The following is a 17475-nucleotide window of genomic DNA, read 5'->3' as shown; positions in this document are numbered from 1 at the left end:
AGTATGTAGCAGGTATTTTTGTCTGGAAAAAAATATCTGGAATTCTTTGAGAACAAACTATAAAATAAAGGAAAACCAGTACATGTAACTTACTTTCAATTCTAAAGAGCACTTACCATAGTTCCATATTCTAAGTTCCACTTGTTAAACCATAGAAACAGGTGCTTTTTTTGGCAAGGTAAGGAATAGACTTAAACTGGAAAAAAAGCTGGGCATAATAGGATCTTGTGACTCTTTAAAGATTGAATTAAGGTTTTAGTAAATGGTCTTGGATATGGGGGAGGCACAATGAACTCTCTGAGATGACATTAGACTTCTGCATACTGAAATCCTGACTTGGATAAATTGGGGGAAAGTTTCATAAGGCTGATGAAAAGGATAATATCACTTGGTTGTAGACAGTCCATATGTATTGATAAAATGAGGTCTGAGGATAAGGTGCCCAGAAGATAAAATTGCTGCTGCCTCTGCTTTCCCTGCTTCTGGCTCTGGAGGAAAGTGCATTCTTACACTGTTCAAATGTCGCCTCTCAGATTATCCAGATTTTTCTAGAGTTAGGGATTTTCTTGGACCATCAGGTGTATTCTTTAACACCATTTTGTTTAGTCCTCTGCTAAGGCTCTTAACCAATCTAATTAGTCAAACTTGTTAAATATAGGTTAATTTCCCAAATAGGCTCAACAGGTAATTGTGTCATAGTCATCTTCATAGTGTCAGTTCTAACACATAAGAGCATCCATTAAGTGATAAGTGACTTTAAAAGATGAGGATGGCAATAATACAATATAATGACAATACTAATTCAATAAGTTATTGAGCACTAATGTGCCCAGCACTACAGCAGCCTCTGGGAATATGTTGGCCCATATTGTGTTATTTGATGAAGAGCCACTCCCCTGATCTCAGGGTGTGCTGTGATATTTCATGCAGGTTCCCCTTCCCTACAGAGGATTTTGTTTTCTCACCTTGGAAGTGTGCACCCAACAGCCCTCAACTGTCAGTAGAATTGCCCTCTAACTGAAGAAAGCTACCTCATCTAAAGTCACACTTCCTTCTTGGGCCAGGCTGCATGCAAAGACTAGTCCCATTGCCCCATATTAGGACAATCTGAAAGACCATCCTAGCTTCAGAGTTCCCCTTAGCGTCACCTAAAGCTGCCTTTGAGATTGCATCATAGTCCATATTCTTTCTCCACCCAGTGGAGCTTCCTTTCTTTCCACAGGTGGCAATCCTTAATAAATCTCCTACCCACTTATCTTCATCTGAGCATCTGTGATCTTGGTACCAGAAGGGTTGCAGGAAAATAGGTGCTCCAGTGGGCTTTTGGAGCCGTTTATCTTGCCTTTTCACTTACAGGATGAGATTCTCCTCACTGGGGTAGGGAGAAGTTAACTACTAGCACACCCTGATAGTGCAGTTGTTAAAACTTTCACTAGTGGTGAACTAAGATGGCACGTCAATGCAAGGAAATGCACTGGCAGGCACAAATATCAGGTGGGAAACAGTGCGGACAGTGGAACTGATGAGTTATTACTGAGCTAGACCAATACCTTGGGAAAAGATAACAGAAGAATGAGAATGGGCCAGGCACAGTGGCTCACACTTGTAATCCCAGCACTTTGGGAGGCTGAGGCAGGAGGATCCCTTGAGGCCAGGAGTTTGAGACCAGCCTGAGCAACATAGCGAGACCCTGTCTCTACAAATTTTTTAAAAATTATCCATGCCCAGTAGCTTGTGGCTGTAGTCCTAGCTATTTCGGAGGGTGAGGCAAGAAGATCACCTGACCCCAGGAGTTTGAGGCTGCAGTGAGCTATGTTTGCACTACTGCACTCCAGCTTGAGCCGCAGAGTGAGACCCTGTCTCAAAATAAAAGAATGAGAGTGATTACTTGGTAATTAAAAGCTGAGTGTGGGATCAAGAGCAGTGGCTCATGCCTGTAATTCCAGTGCCTCAGGAGACCAGAAAGGGAGGATAGCTTGAGGCCAGGAATTTAAGACCAGCCTGGGCAACACAGCAAGGCCCATCTCTACAAAAAATGTTTAAAATCAGCAGGGCATAGTGGCATACATTTGTTGTCCTAGTTACTCAGGAGGCTGAGGCCAGAGGATAATTTGGGTCCAGGAGTTCAAGGTTACAGTAGCTTACTGTGCCACTGCACTCTCAGCCTGAGTGACAAAGCAGGATCCTGTCTCAAAAACAAACAAAAACTCAGGGCCAGAAAACCTCCCTTGTAGAATATCAGACTCTCAGCTCCTCAAGCCAATGAGGAGAGGAAGCTGAGGACCAGGCCCAAGACTTAATCATGAGAATAAAACTCCAAAGAAGTTAGGACCCAAGCTAGGCAGGTCTCCTGTGCTGTGGTCAGGACCCTGATTGGGAGAAAATGGAACCCTGACACAAGGGATGAAACCGTCAGGGTTGATGCACCTGAAAAATCTTCAATCCTCAGGTTTCGAGAACCTTCTAAGGCTACAGAAGTGCCCCTCTCTTCTCTAATAAGGGCTAGTATGCTGCCTGTTTTGCTTGAAGACAATGAGCTATCTCTCCAAGGACAAAACATACACTCCTCAGGATCCTCCCCAACTTCCTCTCTTGGCAACTAAGCCAATTAAAAAAAAGTTAAACTGGCTGGGTGCAGTGGCGCATGTCTGTAATTTCAGTACTTTGGAAGGCCAAGGAGGGCAGATCACCTGAGGCCAGTAGTTCAAGATCAGCCTGGCCAACATGGTGAAACCCTGTCTCTACTAAAAATACAAACATTAGCCGGGCAAGGTGGTGTGCGCGCCTGTAATCCCAGTTATTGGGGAGGCTGAGGCAAAAGAATTGCTTGAACCCAGGAGGTGGAGGTTGCCGTGAGTCGAGATTGTGCCACTGCACTCCATCCTGGGCTAAAGAGGGAGACTCTATCTCGAAAATAAATAAATAAAAAATAATCACGACCCCTTACCCAATTTCCAGACCTGAGTCAGTTTTTGGATCCAAGCCCATTAACTAAAGAATCTGGGTCCCCAGGAGGAAGGACTGTGTAATACCATAGTGTGCACAAATAATGATTCCTCTAGTCCTTCTCCAAAGGGACTTATCGCCATTACTCAGGAAATCATACAGTGGTGAAAGGAGAATACTCAACATTTTGATATCTGTTGGACACAGGATCTGAGTTAACAATGATATCACAGAACTGAAAGTCATTATATGCCCTTGATTACAGTAAAGGTTATGGAGGTCGAGTCCTAGGGAGTCCTGGCCCAAGTCTGGCTCACAATATATCCACAGACCCACCTAGTCGTTGAGTGTATAATTGTGATAAATATACTTGATTAGTGACACCAGGTTTCTCAGTGTGTGTGGTAAGAGCTAACATAGTGATAAAAGCCAGGTGGCCAGGTGGAAGCTTTAAAAGTTGACCTCTTCTCTATACCAATATAGTAAATCAAAAAATAATATTTCAGGGAATGGCAGAAATTAATGCCATCCTAAAATATCTAAAAGATTCAGGGAGGATGGTTCACATTGTATCTCCATTTAATTCACCAGTCTAGCCCCTCCAAAAACCAGATAGTGGGCTACCACAAACTTTATGAGGTAATAGCTCCAATTGTATCTACAGAGACAGCTATAGGCATCTTTGTTAGAGCAGACCCACATGGCATCAGGTGGACTTCTGGTTCAAAAATGGCAGTGTAGACGCAAGCTGGCTTCACTTCCACACCAGAAAACCAAAAACAAATATACAGCACCGAGATTATCACCAACAATATCCCAGAACTCAGATACGAGGATGAGTCAATTCCTGGGGACATAGAAGTCAAAAAACTCTGAGCAGATGGTAAGAGAGTCAGACTTTTATATCTCTGGTGCCCCTCCCCACAATCTGTCTGGCACCAAGTGTGTGGAAAACTTCCCCCAACTCACAGTTTCTACAATGGAAAAAGTGAGAAAAGGTAGACAACCAACCTCCCTGCCGTCTTGGATTCCCTGGAAGGTGACCTGTCCCCGACTCAGCCCATGGGAAGTATCATGAGTACCTGAGGGAAAAACATTACCGAAGACAACCAGAGACAAAGGGAGGAGGCAGGACTTCAATCCCCAGCCCTGGAAACTCTGCTCTGGAACTTGACCAAAGAAGATGCCAGATCAGAGTGGCTACTCAGCAGCAACAGCTGTAAGAGATGCATTCCACAGGTCCTCTTGGCACAAACCTTTAGCCGGCCTTTCACACTGCCAGGATATCCCCTTTGGGACCTCCCCCATTTGAGAAGGGCATCACTCTGATGAGTTTCTAGAGCGGAGGCAAAGCTAGGCGTAAGTTGCCATCAAGTGCCAAAAAGGAGGCAGTGATCTAGTGGGAAAATAAGAAATTTAACAGATAAGTCACAAAGAATCTCTAAGCAAACATCGCCAATAGAAAACAAAACAATCAAGACAGAGAAGACTGGAATAAACAATCCTTCAATGCAAAGATATGGACGTACATCCACAAGAAAAACAACAGCAATAGGGAACCATGACCTCCCCAAAAGAACAAAGCAAGGAACCAGTATCTGAATCTAAGAAAATGGTGATATGTGAGCTCTCTGACCAACAATTCAAAATAGCAGTTTTAAGGAAACTCAGTAACCTCCAAGATAACACAGACAAGCAATCTATAAGTTTATCAGAGAAATTTAACAGATTAAAATAATTTAAAAAAAAACAAAATTCTCATCACTGAGAAATATATTTGCTGAACTAAAAAAAAAATTTAGACGATTTCAACCACAGAATGGATCAAGGAGAAGAAAAAATCAGTGAGCTCAAAGACAGGTCATTTGAAATTACACAGTGAGAGGGCAGAAATAAAAAAGAATGAAAAAGAATGAAGATCACCTATAAGATATAGAAAATTACCTCAAAAGACCAAATCTAAGAATAACTAGTGTTCAAGAAAAAGCTGAGCAAAAGCAAGGGGTAGAAAGCTTATTCAAAGAAATAATAAAAATTTTTCCAAAACTTGAGAAAGATATAAATATCCAGGTATGAAGGTCAGAGAACACTAAACAAATTCGACCCAGATAAGACTACCCCTTTGAGAGACACAGTCGAACTCTCAAAGGGCAAGGACAAAGAAAGGGTCCTAAAAGCAACAAGAGAAAAGATGCAAATAATATAAATTCCAATTCATCGGGCAACAGACTTCTCAACAGAAACCACACAGACCAGGAGCAAATGGGATGAAATTTTCAGTGTTGAAAGAAAAAAAAAAATCTGCCACACAAGAATACTGTATCCAGCAAAGCTATCCTTCAACCATCAAAGCAAGATAAAGTCTTTCCCAGATAAACAAAAGCTGAGAGAATTCACCACCATGAGGCCCATCTTAAAAGAAATGCTAAAGGGAGTTCTTCAATCCAAAAGAGAAAAAAAAGCACTAATATGCAAAAACAAAAACATTTGAAGGTATAAAACCCACTGATGAAATTAAGTACAAAGACAATCCCCAAATACTTCAATACTGAAATTGTGGTGTGTAATCCACTTATAACTCTAGTATGAAGACCAAAAGACAAATCTACCAAAAACAATAACAGCTACAGCAACCTGTTAAAAGATAAGCAATATGCAAATACATAAATTGAGACAACCAAAAGTCAAAATGTAGAAGGGATGGAGTTAAGGTATAAAGGCTTTTTTTTTAGTTCTTTTTTTTTTCTTTTAAATCTAAGATAAGTTGTCATCTCTTTAAGATGACTTAGTATATCTGTGTTTTATGTAAGCCTCATGATAACCACAATGTAAAAACCTATAATAGATACACTAAAAATGAAAAGCAACAAATTAAAACATATTCCAGAGAAAATCACTTAACCACAAAGGAAGACAATAAGAAAGGAAGAGAGGAATTATAAAACAAGAATTAGAAAACAAGCACAAAATGACAGTAGTAAGTCCCTACTTGTCAATAATAACACTGAATGTAAGGGGACTAAATTCTCCAATAAAAAGACATAGAATGGCTGAATGGATTAAAAAAAAAAAACAAGCCCTAAACTACATGCTGCTAACTAGAAACTCACCTCCGCTGTAATGACACATAGATGGAAAGTGAAGGGATGGAAAAAAAAAATCTATGCAAGTGGAGATCAAAAAAGATCAAGAGTAACTATACTCACATCAGATAAAATGGACTACAAGTCAAAGACTATAAAAACAGACAAAGAAGGTCACTATATAATGACAAAAGAGTCCACTTAGCAAGAGGATATAATAATTTATATATCTATGCACCCAACACTGGAGCATTCAATTATACAAAGCAAACATTAATAGATCTAAAGGAAGAGATAAACTGCAATACTGTAATACTAGGGGACTTCAACAACCCATTCTCAGTAACAGATAAATCATCCAGACAGAAAATCAACAAAGAAACACTGGAGTTAAACCACATACTAGATCAAATAGGCCTAACTGACATTTACAGAATATTTCACCCAACAGCTACAGAGTGCAATGGTGTCATCTCGGTTCACCACAACCTCTGTCTCCTGGGTTCAAGCAATTCTCCTGACTCAGCCTCCCAAGTAGCGGGGATTACAGGCATGCACCACTATGCCCGGTTAATTTTTGAATTTTTAGTAGAGATGGGGTTTCTCCATGTTGGTCAGGCTGGTCTTGAACTCCTGACCTCAGGTGATCCACCCACCTCAGCCTCCCAAAGTGCTGAGATTACAGGCGTGAGCCACTGTGCCCAGCCCAGAATATACATTCTGTTCTCATTCTCCAGAACAGACCATATTTCAAACAAGTCTCAACAGATGCAAAAAAGTAGAAATCACAACATGGCACTACATATACAATATGCAGCTGTTGATCTGACAAATGCATCCTTTCTATCTCTATTAGAAAAGAGGATCAGAAACCATTGCCTTGGATCAGACAATAGTGAACACGTATAATCTTCTTAGAAGCATGTTAACTCTCCCACCTTTTATTGTAATACAGTCTGAAGGACCAAGACCAGCTGGGCATCTTGCAGAACATCACTGAACCACTACATCAATTATACCACGTTAATTGGACCAGAAGAGCAAGAAGTAGATAATACATTGGAGCTATGGCACATATACTCTGAAGGTGAGAGATAAACCCTACAAAGATTCAAGGGTCTTCCATTGGTGGCTCTCTGGTGGGTCCACAGTCCAGGGTATGCCAAGATATCCCTTCCAAAATAAGCAATAAATTATTGTATTTTGTACCTCTCACCATAAAGAAGGAAGCATAGAAGAATGATAGGTTTCTATGGGTTCTAGAGGCAGCATATTCCATAGCAAGAAATACTTGCTGTTACCTATACACTGGATGACATAAAAGGCTTCCAATTTCAGTGGGACCCAGAGCAGAAAAGGGCTCTGAAGCAGGTCCAGGTGGCAGTTTTACCACTTGTACCATACCACCCAGCAGATGGTGTTGTATTAGATACGTAGGAAAAGATTCTGTATGGAGTTTATGAGAAGTCCTAATGGGAAAATCACAATGTAGACCCAAGAGTCTGGCCGTGCTATCTGTAGCAGAGAAGTAAACACCTTTCAACAAACAGCTGCTGATGTGCTACTGGGCTTTTATAGAGATACAGCACCTGACAAAGGGATGCCAAGTGGCCAGGAAGCCAAGACCAATGATCATGAGCTGGGTTCTATACATGTAGAACACAAACATAGGCAGATGGCACAGTATGTTACGTTAGCAAGCAGCCTAGACTCCCATGTCTCTACCACTGTTGCACCAGTGTCTCTCCCTTGGCTTACAATTATTGCCACTGATCCCATATGACCAGATGATGAAAGAGGAAAATGCATGAATTTGACTCACAAAAGGGTATATTTTGGCAAACAAAACAGATGGTGGCTATGTTACTGTGCCACTCAGGGGGTGGCCCTGAAATTCAATGATAAGGGAAAACCCTCCCAAAGGGCAGACCTTTGAGCAGTGTACTTTGCCGTCTATTTGTGTAGAAAGGGTCTCAAGGTTAGAATATACATGGGTGGTGACAACTGGCTTGGTCATGGGATCAGGGTCCTGAAAACAGAGAGACTAAACTATTGGGAACAAAGAGATTTGAGATAAAAATGGTGGACTGGGCACATGAGAGTGGGCACAAAGTGTTAGGAGCTTTGTACTGCATTTGATCTATACCACCAAGTACCCATAATAGAAAAGGCTCTGACCAACCAAGTTACTATCAGGACTTGGCCAGTTAATAACACCCAGCATCCGGCATTGGAATAACTACTGTGGCAGGATTGGAGGCTAAGTAATAGACCTAACAGGATGGGCGCCTATACACTGAGGCTGATTTGTTATAGTCACTACTAAATTTTCAGCCTGCTAACAACAGAAACCAATGCTGCAATACTGAGTGCCTATTCCTCAAGAAGACCAATCAGCCACTTGGTGGCAAGCTGACTTACAATAATGATCCTAACAAGAGGCAGTGACTCATTTTGACAGGAATAGACACATATTTTCCATGATTCTCCTTTTCTATCTGCAGGGCATCAGCCAGCATCATGAAGGGCTTTCAGAGTGTTTGAACTACCTCATGGGACCTGTTTTATAGCAAAGGAGGAAAGAGAGTGGGCAAATGACCACAGCCTCTGCTTGTCATATTATTACGTGCTGCATCACCCAGAAGCCTCTACCCTGATAGAATAATTAAATAACTTGTTGAAGGCATACGTAACACGAACACCATCCTTTAAGATGAAATGTACACTTTAATGGTCTTTCTGTATGGCTGTGTTCTCAATAGGTAGAATACATGGGTCCAGGAATCAGGGTGTAGAAGAAGGAATGGCCCTGCTTTTTATCATTCCCAGTGATTCTCTTGGGGCAAATTGCACTTCCTGGCTCCACAACACTGGGCCCTGTCATTTAGAGGTCCTGCTTCCTAAAGGTGAAACACCTCCACCAGCAGATGTAGTTTGCAGTTCAGTGAGACCCAAGAAGAGACTCACTGGTCTCATTGAACTATGAGCTACATCTGCTGACTAGGTACTTCAGGTTCCTTGCACCGAGAAAGTAGCAGGCAAAAAGAGGAGTCACATCCTAGTAGGGATAATGGATCTTATTATAAAGAGGAGGACTACGGTTACACAGTTGGAGGAAGGAGGAAAATGTTGCTACCCAAGTAGTGCACAGATGCACCTCTTGGTATGCTCTTGCCCAACTGTGATTGTAAATGGACAGTGTAGCAGCCATTATCAGCCTAAAAAGATTATGGGGACCAGGGACTCTGAGCCTCTGAGGATTGAGGGCTGAGTTTTATCACCAGGTAAGTCACTGAGACCAGCTGAGAGTGTCACTGCATCCAAGGTTACCCCCATCTTTGAGTTCCCTGAACTTCTTGCTCCAATATGGGACACCAAAAGGGCCAAACAGCTTCAAAGTTTCCCGTGGGGTCAGCTGAGAACACTGTTGACACTGCATCACAACCCAAGTCCTCCTTCCACCCAATCCTCATTTCTTCCCATTCCTTCCATGGATGATGATCACGAAAGCATTCCCTAATAAACCTGCTGCCCACTGTCTCCTGAGTCTGCGTCCTGAGAGTCCCACCTGAGATACGGAGTTATAGTTTAGTGAGAAAAGATGATAAGAATATCATATAAATCACGTAATTTAAGATACATAAAATTACAAGCCAGCATTTGAGATACCCTGGATTCTCTTCAGATCATGTATCTTTTGCCTTTTATTAGAATTTCTGGAGATAGGACAAATTATGAGTTTGTAGCCAGTTTTTTCTTTGCTTTTTATTTTTGGCAGGGTTGCTGTGGTTTGGATATGGTTTGTTTGTCCCTTCTCCTGCAAATCTCATGTTGAAATTTGATTCCCAGTGTGGTGATGTTGGAAGGTGGGGCCTAGTGGAAGGTGTTTGGATCATGGGGGTGGATCCCATATGAATAGATTAATGCCTTCCCTTAAATGTGAGTGAGTTCTCATGCTATTAAATCCCAAAAGAGGTGGTTGTTAAAAAGAGCCTGGCACCTCTCCCTAACCCCTGCTTCCTCTCTTGCATGTGATCTCTGCACACACCAGCTTCCCTTTACCTTTGCATGAGTGGAAGCAGCCTGAGGCCATCACCAGATGCAGAAGCCCGATCTTGAACTTTCCAGCCATCTAAAATCAGGAGCCAAATAATATAAATTACCCAGTCTCCGGTATGTCTTTATAGCAACACTAAACAAACTAAGACAAAGTTTCTGTAGACGGTGTATGTGCTGCAATGGCAAAAAATATTTGCATTTTCAAAGGATTTATTTCAACATTATCCAAAACAGTATGTCGGAGATGAAATGGAAATTATGCTAATTTGAGGACAACGTCCACTGTGAGTAATGCTGCATCTAGAATAACACTGCATCTCAAGGTCCAAAGAAGTTAAAAAACATGAAAGAGCTCATATTGTAATATGAGTTATAAAAAGGATAGTTTCATGAAAGTTTCAGAGTATTATAACTAAGCAGCAGCTCTTACTACATTGAAAAAATGAATTTCTTTTAAGGTAATAAATTATAGCTTTACCCGAAAAATTGTAAACTTGTGGAAATTACTGAAGATGTGGTCTACTCAGAACATTTTACAACCTTGACAACATATTCAGAATTACTAGCTTAACAATATACTGAGACAGCGGATCACGATGGCTTTCTGCCACAAATACAGCTGATATCAAAAAGGAGATGATAATAATAAGCCAAGTCTTACATTTCTTGTAATTAATTTGTCATTTTCTAATTTCTTCATTTCCCTTAATAATTTTTTTAGGTTAAGACTTATCAAAAAGGCGATCTGCAGAGAACAGTGTGTAATGGAGATCTGATAGCTGTTCAGTCAATTTGAACATTAGAGAGGGCAAAGTAGATGAACTGGACTATGTGGGTTTTTTTGCTTCACTGCTTGGGCTGAGGCAAGAGTGGGACATTGTGGAGAGAAGACCTGAATAAACTAGTTTTTCTATCTATGCTAATCTGAGTGAATGGATAGCTGCCACATGTTTATAGCATTCCATTCTAATAGATACAATAGAGGTTTGAAAAATATTTACATATATCTCACCAAAAAAACAAAAAAAAGGGCAGAAGACAGAGAGAAACTGTTTTCAAGCGTATGAGCTAAAACCAAAGAAAGGCTTGGACTTACAGATGTCTCCAGTTATAATGTTTTAAAATAAGATGAACAATTAGAGCTCATTTAGATGGCAGATTAAGAATTAGATACTATAGTAAATGCTGGGTTCTATTACAAATGTTTACATTTTTATTTATGAGCTTGTGCTTTCATTCTGGTGCAATCTCCATTATGGCCAGAAGGGTGTGTTACTGCACAGGATTTATTTGAAATTCAGAAACTGATAGTACTTATGCCTGATTGCTTGGTTTATTTTATTCATTTTATCTTATATTTCTAGTTAAGAAAGGTAGTGTTAATGGCAAAAGAAAGCAGGCTAAGGATTTAATATTTTGTTCATGCACTTAATAAACGACTTAAGCAAATTCTTTGTTTTTATTTGCTAATAGTAGGATGGTAATAAAAATTAGTGTTAATAAGGAATATCAACTCACTTGATGGTGCTTGTGTCCTATTGATCATCTTTTGCTTTGAAACACTGGGCTAGGAACAAATTCATACTGAGCTTTAGGATTTTAAAGAATAATTTAGCTAGACTTTATTAAGGATTGACTATGTTACCTGACACTGGACAAAACATTTTACATGCATATATAAAGCCATTTTTCTAAGAAGCTGTACACTACAATAATTAAGTGAGCATCTCTAAAGATAGATTGCCTAGGTTTGAATTCAAGCTCCATCACATGTAAACAGCTGTGTGATTTGGGGCAAGTTGCTTAACCTTTCATTTCCTCAGTTTCCTCATCTCTAATTTAAGGGTAACTGACTTCTGCTTCCAAATGTGATATAGTAACAGGTGTGGGCTAGCGCTCCTCTCACTGTAAACAACTTTAAAACTGGACAAAAGACAGAAGGCAGCTCCTTTCAGACATTATACATATAAAGAAAAAATTATTCAATGAGGCAAGGTGCAGTGACTCACTCCTATAATCCCAGCACTTTAGGAGACTGGGGCAGGAAGATTGCTTGAAGCCAGGAGTTTGAGATCAGTCTGGGCAAATAGTGAGACTTCATTCCTACAAAAAATAAAAATAAATAAAAATATTAGCTGGGCTTGATGGTACCCTCCTGTAGTCCTAGCTACTTGGGAGGCTAAGATGGGAGAATCACTTGAGCCCAGGAGTTTGAGGCTGCAGTGAGCTATGATCATGCCACTGCACTCCAGCCTGGTGACACAGTAAGACCCTGTCTTCTGGGGGAAAAAAAAAAAAAAAAACAGAAATTTTAAAAATGATACTTGTTAAAGTACAATAAGGCAGATTTTATTTAGGACTATCTCAAAAGGTACAGGGACCTGTACAATGGGATTTAGCAGTAGGGGAGAGAGGTTAGGTTCAGCTGTGAATATAGCATGGGCAAGAAGGAATTTATAGACAAGGGGCAGGGTGGTGGCAATGGATAGAAAATTACTAAGAGGAAACATCAAAGGTAAGGGGAATTCTGGCTAAACCAACCAACCTAACAGTATTCTTGCTAAAGTCAGGCCAGATTAATCAGATGTCACCTTTGGGATGGTAGAGGACGAGGAACCCAATTAGATATCAAGGGTGATCAGATATCAAAAGTGGGGATTCTTGCTAACCCAACTAAGCAGGGTTCTTGCTACAACTGGCTTTTACATTGAAGTGCACAAATGGGCTTAGCAGAAGCCTTAGGAGCCTGATTAAAGTTTGACCAAGCAAAGAATCTTAGACAACAGCATAGGCTGCTAACCTGACAGAGGAGAAACACATGAGTTGATCCCTCTGGTGGCCCTACATTTCTGCTCAAGGGCCCATTTTGGACTGCAGAATGGAGAAGTGAAGTTCAGAAAGACCTCAGGGATGCTGAGTTGCCTAGAGTAAGTAGGGCAGAGTGCCTGAGGATAAGAAGTGGTGTAGAGAAGAAACTACAGAATCCTGCATAGGGATTCCCTTGAAGTCTTTAGCCAAATATAAAGCTGTGCATGTGCAGAGTAAGATTCTGTGAAGGCCAGCAGAGAAAAGTTACCACTGAGGAGTGACAAGCTGAGTCAAGATTCCACAAGTCCTCCAGTGTTGGAAAACAAAGGTGATCAGCACGATCCAGCAACACATGTTCTGATTATGTGTCACATTTTCCTGCTTTTCTGATTCTCTTACATTTTGATAGATTATATGTTGTACATTACAGATTCTACCTTGTTGTGAATCAAGACTTTGTCGTCTTCCTTTAAAGAGTATTGAGTTTTTTTCTCACAGTTAATTTACTGATGGATCACATTGATTCTTATAGGAGGGGTATTTTAAAAGCTTTGTTGGCATGGGTTTAAAGTAGACCCTTTCTAGAGACTAAAGCAGCCCTATTCTTTAAGTATGGCTCTTTCCACAGCATTGCAAGTCACAAATTCAAGATTCAAGAGGTGGGCCCAACTTTTCATGGGTAGAGTTAAAAAAAAAAATCACATTGCAAAGGGTCTGCCTACAGGGAAGGACTGGAGAAATTCTTGCAATGGATCTATCACAGTTCATTTCAATCTGTTTCTTCTTCACTACCCGCATATTTCTGGTGCCAAGCAATAGGTCACATTCACATCATAGTGTGACCTCTGGCCCTGCTTTTATGTGTAGGGTGTAGGTGAACCTGCACAATCACTAGTAGGAGTATTCCTAGAAAACATTCCAATGGTGGGATGACCAATATTTAAGTATACATGGATGTGACTACAAACCACATACATATATCCCATTAAACCCAAACTCAATGTAGTCTCAACTCAATTTATCCCTTGCCAAATCCCAGAAATGCCTGTGATCATTCAAAAACTTTAAAGTTGGGGGCTGTGCCTAGCCAGAGCAAGGAACAGTACCGGGATGGGAGACAAGAGGGAACTCAGAGTGGGAAGAGACAGCAGGTCTAATTGTCAAGGGCCAAGCTTGGTTCCAGAGAGTTGAGGAGCCAGATGTCAGAAAAGCAGTGAAGACAATAAGCCAACATGAAAGGAAGGGTCAAGTCTTTAATCCCATGCTGTGATAGAATGGCACCAATCCAGGGTCAGGTGGATCAGCACAAAATTGCTGAGGGAATGCCTGAACAAAAGGCTCCTGCAGTTTTATGGACCCAGGGCCTGGGATGAGGAGAAGGTGAAGGGCTTGGAGTGGAAAAGTGCTTAGTACTGAGTCCGAGTGGGGAAAAGTGTCTTCAAGCTTCCTCCTCTCCTCCAATAAGGAGGTCTCTGCAGAAGTCCTTAAGGAAGCTCCCCCTCTACATAGAGACCTCCAAATGGATCCCATAATGATTTGGTCCCTCTGAGTCACTGTTCTCTGGCATCCTTAATTCCAATATTCTTCACATCACATGAACTCTTTGAGCCTCAGTTTCCTCACCAGTAAAATGGGGATAAGCTGCTCTACCCTCGTCTCGGATTAGAGAGATGAAATGAGATAATAAATGTGCAAATGCTTTGAAAACCTTGAAGATGCAAAAATGTAAGCCATTTTCTTCTTACAAAGTTATGAAATTGAGGTGGCTAGAAATAGAAAATAATTCCCTCTGTAACATTTCAACTTCACAGGCTTTAAGGGATCAGCTAAGTAAAAAAAGGAAATGGTTTACCCAAGCACAGGATTCCAAGGTTATTTATGGCATTCTCTGAATCTCTGTAGTACTTCCTGTTGTTACAATCTGTCCTGCATTGTCTGATGATGGCCTTTTATCTTAAATGATGCTGAGACTTTTTGTTACTATTACATCGGCACTGTCTGAAAACAAGATAATGCAAACCATATATACAATTAAAAATTTTCTAGTAGCCACATTCTTTGGGAAAAGAAACTAATTGAGTTATATTTTACTTAACCTGTCAAAAACATTATCATTTTAATATGTAATAAATATAAAAATTATTAATGAGATATTTTACATTCTTTTTTACATGCGTCTCTGAATTCCAGCGTATATTTTATATTTTACATTTATAGTACATGTCTTTTTCTTTTTTTTTCTTGGAGACAGAGTCTTGCTCTGTTGCCTAGACTGGAGTGCAGTGATGCGATCTCAGCTCACTGCAACCTCTATCTGCTGGGTTGAAGCAATTCTCCCACCTCAGCCACCCACGCCCAGCTAATTTTTGTATTTTTAGTAGAGACCGGGTTTTGCCATGTTGGTCAGGCTGGTCTCAAACTCCTGGCCTTAAGTGATCCGCCCACCTTGGCCTGGCCTTGCTGTCACTGACTTTGTAAGGAGTTTCTGCAAATGTTTCTTCAGACTTTTCCCACATTTTTTAAAACCCCTATTTATATTAATAATTAGTTGCAATTTCTTCCACTGTCACAGAGAACACAGAGACCTTTGATTTGCTCTTTCCACCACAGAATATTACTCTAGGAAAGCATTCCATCATAATATATATAAGGTGCCTAAACTGTGCTATAATCTTAAGCATTACAGGGACTCAGAATGAGGTCGTTAAAGCAGTGTTTTCCAAAGTGTGTTCCGCGGAGCTAATCCCACATTCAGCGTATGCAACTTGATATTTTAATTTGTACCCTAGTGATCTAGTCTTATTCCTTCTGGGTACATATTGCGTCACATCTTTAAACACATCCAGCTTCTAGAATGGTGCTGTACATGCAGGAGTTCCTTGAGCTTCGCCTTCCAGCTAAAGACAAAATCAGCAATTGCCTTTAACCACAGGAACTTCAGTCCGTTGGTCACTAGGGGGAGACACACATGTGGTGGGCCTCTCTAGGCTCCTCAAATCCCGCCAGAGTCGCCCACTGCATATACTCTGCCCAGCCAAACCACACCCAGTCTTAGGAAGAGGAAACCGCCATCCATTTCGTGCTACTGTGGCCGGCGAGCTCAGAGTGGAATCATTTGCAAAGCAGCTCCTCCAAGAACAACCAAGCCGAGATCTAGCTGATCCATGATTGAATTCAGAGTAAAACTTGACAGAATAAAACTCCCTTCGGCTTGTCCGTACTACCTGGGTTTGCAGAAATAATGCTTTTCCTTAGCATTTAATTTTGGGACCTGTAAATATAACAGCTTTTTAGATGCATTCCATAATCTTCAATGAACTTACTGCAGTAATAGAAGATAATTGGGTTAATATAAACTGCTCCAAGGGGTTTCTGATCAGACGGAATTTTATTTCATTTGAAATGAAGTTAGTGCTTAATTTTGCAAGTTACATAATCTTGACTTTACTCTGAATAGTGGCCTTACATGAAGGAAAATTTCCTTTTCATACATGTGAGAAAGAAACTGTTTCTTATACTCATGTTCGCGACTGTGACCGTTAGTCCAAGTTGAGGCAATTAACATATTTAGGAAGAAAAAAATCTTCCTCACAGAAGGATTGGCATTGGCCCTTCTGTACAGTAGCGTAAAGTCTGAAGGAAAAACCCTATTGACACCACTTTCCAGCCAAATGCTACAGGACGGTATCAATACTTACTGTACTAAGTGGGCATTTATTTACTTATTTCACAGTGAAGATATCTTTTCTGGAAAATTCCTCATAAGAAAACTGAAATTCAAGCTCCTGCTCGTTCTTCCGCCACCGCTACTCGATGCTGCTTTTTGTGCCCATAGGTTCTTCTGCCCTAAGCAAAAGCTGTTCAATGACGGCGCCGGCGCTGACGTCAGGGAGCAGGGCCGCCAGGCCCCACCAGGTCGCCACTGAAGCCGCCCCCCGGCCCTGCCGGGGGCTGTGCGGGGCGGATGGAGGTTCCCAGGCGAAGGAGTCCGGGAACCCCTAAAGACCCTTTAGGAAGTGGGGTACGGAAAACCAAGCACGAGCAAGAGGCCCCGGGCGGCTGTATCCCTGCTCCGGCGAGTTCAGAGGGAGCGGGCGCCGCCGCCATCCAAGAGCGAGAAGGACGGCGGCGCGGAGGAGGGGATTGGGAGGGGTGTGGGCAGCTCAGAGGCGCGGGAGCTGGGAGCACCGCGATGCTTAGGAACTAAAATGCTTGTCTGAATCTGCACCGGGTGGGGGAGGAAGGAACAAGGGCTTGGGAGGAGACAGATACAGTTTAGAAATTGCGGGGGGCGGGGCGAGCCGGGCGCGGGGGCTCACGCCTGTAATCCCAGCACTTTGGGAGGCCAAGACGGGCTGATCACCTGAGGTCGGTAGTTCGAGACCATCCTGACCAACATGGAGAAAGAAACCCCGTCTCCACTAAAAATACAAAATTAGCCGGCTGTGATGGTGCGTGCCTGTAATCCCAGCTACTTGGGAGGCTGAGACTGGAGAATCGCTTGAACCCGGGAGGCGGAGTTTGCAGTGAGCCAAGATCATGTCACTGGATGTTATTTGTTAATTTTTTGATGTATACT

The 17475-nt window shown here is 41.5% G+C and overlaps 1 protein-coding gene across 2 annotated transcripts in view; it reads right to left on the bottom strand.

Annotated features, from left to right (window-relative positions):
- The window catches only part of PJVK (pejvakin), a 49293-nt gene extending 32215 nt beyond the window's left edge, over window positions 1-17078 (bottom strand). The window contains exons 1-4 of one of the 2 annotated variants that reach the window (XM_073019843.1): window positions 16595-17078; window positions 14749-14894; window positions 12098-12191; window positions 10092-10161 (exon numbers count right to left, since the gene is read on the bottom strand). In XM_073019843.1, the coding sequence (XP_072875944.1) occupies window positions 10092-10099 (8 nt within the window). In that variant the 5' untranslated portion in view covers window positions 10100-10161; window positions 12098-12191; window positions 14749-14894; window positions 16595-17078. The remainder of the gene's footprint in view (window positions 1-10091; window positions 10162-12097; window positions 12192-14748; window positions 14895-16594) is intronic. The other variant, XM_073019844.1, reaches the window with a different exon arrangement.
- Window positions 17079-17475: the final 397 nt, after the last annotated feature.

This window comes from Chlorocebus sabaeus, chromosome 10 (genome assembly GCF_047675955.1).
Source record: "Chlorocebus sabaeus isolate Y175 chromosome 10, mChlSab1.0.hap1, whole genome shotgun sequence".
In the NCBI taxonomy this organism is placed as follows: domain Eukaryota; kingdom Metazoa; phylum Chordata; class Mammalia; order Primates; family Cercopithecidae; genus Chlorocebus; species Chlorocebus sabaeus.
This window is presented reverse-complemented; position numbering and strand designations above follow the sequence as displayed.